This window comes from Charadrius vociferus, unplaced genomic scaffold (assembly GCF_000708025.1).
Source record: "Charadrius vociferus isolate BGI_N301 unplaced genomic scaffold, ASM70802v2 scaffold163, whole genome shotgun sequence".
In the NCBI taxonomy this organism is placed as follows: Eukaryota; Metazoa; Chordata; class Aves; order Charadriiformes; family Charadriidae; genus Charadrius; species Charadrius vociferus.
In genome coordinates, this window is record NW_009648332.1 from 12,595,155 (window position 1) to 12,600,506 (window position 5,352).

At 46.7% G+C, this 5,352-nt stretch overlaps 1 protein-coding gene across 1 annotated transcript in view; it reads left to right on the forward strand.

Annotated features, from left to right (window-relative positions):
* Nucleotides 1–1,242: 1,242 nt before the first annotated feature.
* Nucleotides 1,243–5,352, forward strand: part of CYR61 (cysteine-rich, angiogenic inducer, 61) — a gene marked incomplete at its 5' end in the record, with an annotated part of 7,083 nt that continues 2,973 nt past the window's right edge. Inside the window, one exon of the mRNA XM_009884718.1 lies at nucleotides 1,243–1,267. Coding sequence (XP_009883020.1) covers nucleotides 1,243–1,267 — 25 coding nt within the window. The remainder of the gene's footprint in view (nucleotides 1,268–5,352) is intronic.

Sequence of the window (5,352 nt, forward strand, 5' to 3'; positions counted from 1 at the left end):
AAGTCCCCCTTCCACTTTCACACAAGAGGAACCTCTGTGACACCTTGACAGCAGCCAGCTAAAAACATGGTCCACCTACAAAGCAAAGCGCCTCTCAGTGTACAAGTATTGCGAAGAAAAAAAAAAAACCCAAATATTACAGACTTACAGGCAAGGTACAGACTATATAAAAACTGACAGGCAGGAGCACAGCTGAAGGGAGGGTAGTAGGGAAGAGGAAGAAAACAAATAGGAAATGCCATCCTCAAAGAATTCAGCATAAACTCTGAGCAAATCAAAGCAAGTTAAAAAAAAAAAATAATCCAAACCCACTTGAATTTTAGCTGCTGAAGCCTTCTGGCTACGCAGCCGCTCTGCCTGTGTGTCGCTATGCTTAATTTGCCCCCCTGGATTTGCACCTCCTGTGAGTGACTGAGAGGAGCCATTGACTCCGGGAGGACTGATTTAGTGCGGCAGGAACCGGCGGCCTGGCAGGGGCTGCGGGAGAGGCCCAGGCCAAGGTAGGTAAACATGAGAAGAGGAAAGGCCACGGGGAAAAAGACTGGAATAGGGAAAAGGAGAAGAAAGAGGAGGAAAGAGACGGAAGAAACACACGGCAAAGGATGGGCAGAGGAAAAAGAGAATGAGAAAGAGGAAAATAAACACAGCACAAAAAAGGGCTGGACGGTGGGTTTAGTAAGATCTTTCCCCAGAATTCACATGGCTGTAAACCTCTGGTGTGCTCCAGGTCGGTGCTGGATACTTACTGTCAGTGGGAGCACCAGCACCCGCAGGAGCCTCTGTCCCACACAGGGCTTCACGCTGCTGGGCGGTCCCTACACACCGCCACGAAAAACTGATGCTGGTTGGAGGGAAGATAAACCATTCGGTTATTATTTTTTTCTTGTCTTGTTTCACTGGAAAGTCCTTTCCCTGGAGAGACACAGGCCTGTGAAAATGACAGGATATACTCAGTAAATCTGTAATACCTGCTGCATAAGCCAACTGTTTCAAATTCCTGCTTTGCACCGGCGAAGGTCCCGACGGACTTTATCTGACAAACAGCCATTGCCTGTGGCACAAAAAGCGAGGAGCCAGTAAAATACTCTTCATGATCACAGAATCACAGAATTTTCAGAGTTGGAAGGGACCTCTAGAGATCATCTAGTCCCACTCCCCTGCTAAAGCAGGATTGCCTACAGCACATTACTCAGGACTGCATCCAGGCGGGTTTTGAAGATCTCCAGAGAAGGGGACTCCACAACCTCCCTGGGCAGCCTGTGCCAGTGCTCTGTCATCCGAACCGTAAAGAAGTTTTTCCGTGTATTGGAACGGAACTTCCTATGTTCCAACTTGTGCCCATTGCCCCTCGTCCTGTCACTGGGAACCACCAAGAAGAGTCTGGCTCCTTCAACCCACCCTTTAGATACTTGTAAGCAATAATCAGGTCTCCCCTCAGCCTTCTCTTCTCCAGACTAAAAAGTCCCAGCTCTCTCAGCTTTTCCTCACAGGGGAGATGCTCCAATCCCTCAATCATCTTAGTTGCCCTTTGCTGGACTCGCTCCAGCAGTTCCCTGTCCCTCTTGAACTGTGGAGCCCAAAACTGGACACAGTATTCCAGTTGTGGCCTCACCAGTGCCGAGTAGAGGGGGAGAATGACCTCCCTCGACCTACTGACCACACTCTTCCCTATGCAGCCCAGGATTCCATTGGCCTTTTTGGCGACAAGGGCACATTGCTGGGTCATGGATAATTTATTATCTACCAGGACCCCCAGATCCTTCTCCTCAGAACTACTTCCCAGCAGGTCCACCCCTAACCTATACTGGTGCTTAGCATTCTTCCTCCCCAGGTGCAGGACCTTGCACTTGCTTTTGTTGAACCTCATTAGGTTCCTATCTGCCCAGCTCTCCAGCCTGTCCAGGTGACGCTGATAATGTGAAGCAGGGACTATTTCCCAGTTCACTTAGGACAACATAGGTCTGAAACAGCACATTACACTGAACAAAATCTAAAAAAGGGAAGATATTCCAAACTTTTTCCTGTTTCCTAACGTACATCTAGGAGATGTAGGCACAGCCTGGAAGGTAAACGCTGGGTCACGGTTTGTGACAGGGAAACGTGTGCAGGGAAAGCCTATGAAAGGGTCACAGTCTACCCTGAACTCCAGAGAAACTCAAACCCATCTCAAGTGTTGTCAAACTACTTGAAATTCAGGACAGGTTTGTTAAAAGGTGCTTCAGAGCTTTCGAAGTGACCTTTTTTTGAGCAAATGTAGGTTCAGTTACAGTTTCCCATCAAAGTTGTGTGAATGTGTGGTAAGAAACGAAACCAAGTGAGAAAAGGCGCTATTCATTGACTTTTCCTGTGGCATTTGCTGAATGTTGTGAAAGTCATAGATCAAAGCAAAACGCTTGGTGCGTGTCCTTAAATTAGATGTAATTAAATAAACAAGTGTTTGCATAGATCCCTGAAAAGCAAAACTGGCCCATTTAACCATGCCTTGGTATGCCAGCTTCTTCTGCTTTTTCAAAATCTTTGAAAAATTTTCAAAATTGTCATTAATCAAGGTGTGTTGAATCACAGACTCGTTCCTCCTCATCATACGGCTGCTGTGTAAAGAGTCATCCTGGGAAAAAAGTACCAGTCAGGTTCTCCATCTTAAAACCACTGTTAAGAGTTCTAAAACTAAAGTCCTGCAGAAAAAAAAAAAAAAAAAAAAAACCATAAAGAACCTACAAAAGCAAGGGAAGCCCTGCGGACTGGATAGCTCGGAGCCTGGAAATGGGACTGACCCTCATTCCTCCTCGTCACCAGCTGGGGCTCAGCCAAATCAGTAGGGATGGAAAGTCGTTACTACCATTACTGGCAACCATCTAAGTTCGCCGGTGGTCTCCGTCCAATTCTTAATGGACACATAAGCAAGGGAAGCCCTGCGGACTGGATAGCTCGGAGCCTGGAAATGGGACTGACCCTCATTCCTCCTCGTCACCAGCTGGGGCTCAGCCAAATCAGTAGGGATGGAAAGTCGTTACTACCATTACTGGCAACCATCTAAGTTCGCCGGTGGTCTCCGTCCAATTCTTAATGGACACATAAAATACCTCCTGTCATCAGAAATGGCACTAAATGGTATATATTGGCAGTCTCGGGAGATAGCTACATGTAACTAAAGACTGAATTTCCCTTTCAGCTATTGTCCTTTCTGGTCAAATTTCGATGCATACGGGTGATGAAGAAAACCACTGCTGCCTTTTGTAGAGCAACTTCTGGGCAAAGAGGGCCTGGAGCTTTCATCCCATCACCTTTCCCGAACTACAAAACCACCCCAAAGTAAAGCATCAAATTTACTTGAATGAAAAGAAAAACACAAAGAGAATAAATTGTGGGCGAAAAAAAAACAAACCACAACGGGAACCCTCCATCAGGCCTGGCCTGGGCATGGGCCTGGCCACCGCCAGGAGGAGGGATGGCAGTGCTGGGGACAGGAGCCCTTCTGCCCAGCACGGCCACCACCGCGGGGACATCCCTGGAGGAGGAGGAGGAAGGGGCCGGGCTTCGCAGCCCAGGCCGGGAGCGGCACCGGTGTCCCCCTCCGATGGGGACATCCATCGCACTGCCCCCACCTCGGTCCCCGGGGTCACGGCATCCCCCTGCGGGGAGAGGCCGCACCGTCGCATCCCATCCCATCCCACCCCATCCCATACTGTACTATTTGATACGTGATAGTCTATAGTTGAGAATAATTTCCTCTTCTTATTCATTCGTCACTTAAAAACCCAAACCGACCAAACAAAACCCCAAACAAAACCAAACAACACCAAAATTTAGCAGAAGTTCATAATAAATGCAATAGGTAAGTGGAATATTAGAACCAGGGTGTAAAATTATTTTTAATAATATTCTAAACCCTTCAGTATTAGCATTGCACTGGAAGAAATTGTTAAAATAGTTGAATGTGTCCTAAATCCTTTTATTCTGGTTGTTGTATTTTAATATAATTTAAATTGTAATATGTATTAATTTGCATTGCAATGTAGTTGTCTATTTACAGTAGACAGTAATTTATATTGCAACTTTTCTGATTGCTGATGTATGAAACAGATTTTTCTTACTTGTTTCCCTGCAAAAAGTCCAAAAGATCTTGCAGAACAAAATAAGAATAAGAGGTGTTAATTTTTAACTTTTCTGTTCTTTCTAGCTTTAGGGTTTTTCTTTTATCTGAGGTGATGCACCCCTGTGTAGCAAATCTGATTTCATGTTACTGCATATTAGTATTTTTGTATTCTCTGTTTCTTTAAGAGGAATGTAAGTGATCCTGTGACTTAATTGTCAATCTTGATTTCAAAGACCAACTTTAGACTAAAGTCAGAACCTAGGCATTTGAAAGATATTTTTGAAACTTTGTGGCAAATTATCTAAAAATAACTCCTAGTGTTCCTTTTTGCAGAGGGGAGGACTAACATTTGTGTCTGCCATTGACTATGGCAGTAAGTGGCTGTTCCAAGTGTCCAAGACACATAATAATCTAGTTTGTAAAAAAACCAAACAAATAATAAACACAAACAAACAACTCCCCTCCCCCCCCCCCAAAAAAAAAACCAAACACCAAACCCAAACAGCCCCAAAACTTGTGTTAGGAACAATAATCTCATTTGCAAAGAAAAATCCCTGGAATGGGGACTTATTGGAACGCCGTTGGGTAGCAGCCTCCACTGCTGGGCTTTTTTCAATAAAGGAGCGAAGCGCAGGATAACGCCAGTTGGCTCCTCCAGCCCCATTCTCCTAAATCATGATAGACAGATTGCGTGAAAAACAGGAATTCCAAAGAATTTCCTGCCCTGGGAACAGAAGTTAAGGCTATATTTAACAACATCTGAAGCTGTCAAGAATGCTTTGTGGTTGGATAACAGAGCAGAAAAATGTGAAAAATGCAGGCTACTGCTATACCAAATATGGCAATATTGTTACGTCTGGTGGCTGAACCCCCATCTGGAAATACTTACGGCCATGAAAAGACAAGACGCCACAACAGAAGCTCAAACTCTCCTCCCCAGTCCCAAATCTTAAGACTTCAACGGGGAAATACTATTCGAGGGCGCCCAACTCGAGGAGCCCAACTCGGAGCGAGGGGCACCGGACCCAGAGAGGGGCAGGAGGGCGGAGGGCGGGGGCTCCTCGCTGCGGTGCCCGGGGATTCCCGCCGTCCCCTCCCCCGGCCGGGACACCAAACCTTTCGTTTCTCCCCCCCAAAACTGCAGCCGTGACGACGAACTGCCGGGGTGCCGCCGGGCGGCTATGTGGAAGGCGCGACGAACGAGCCCCGTTAGGGCAGCGGCGGCAGCTGGTGGGGCCGGGCAGATGTGCGCATCT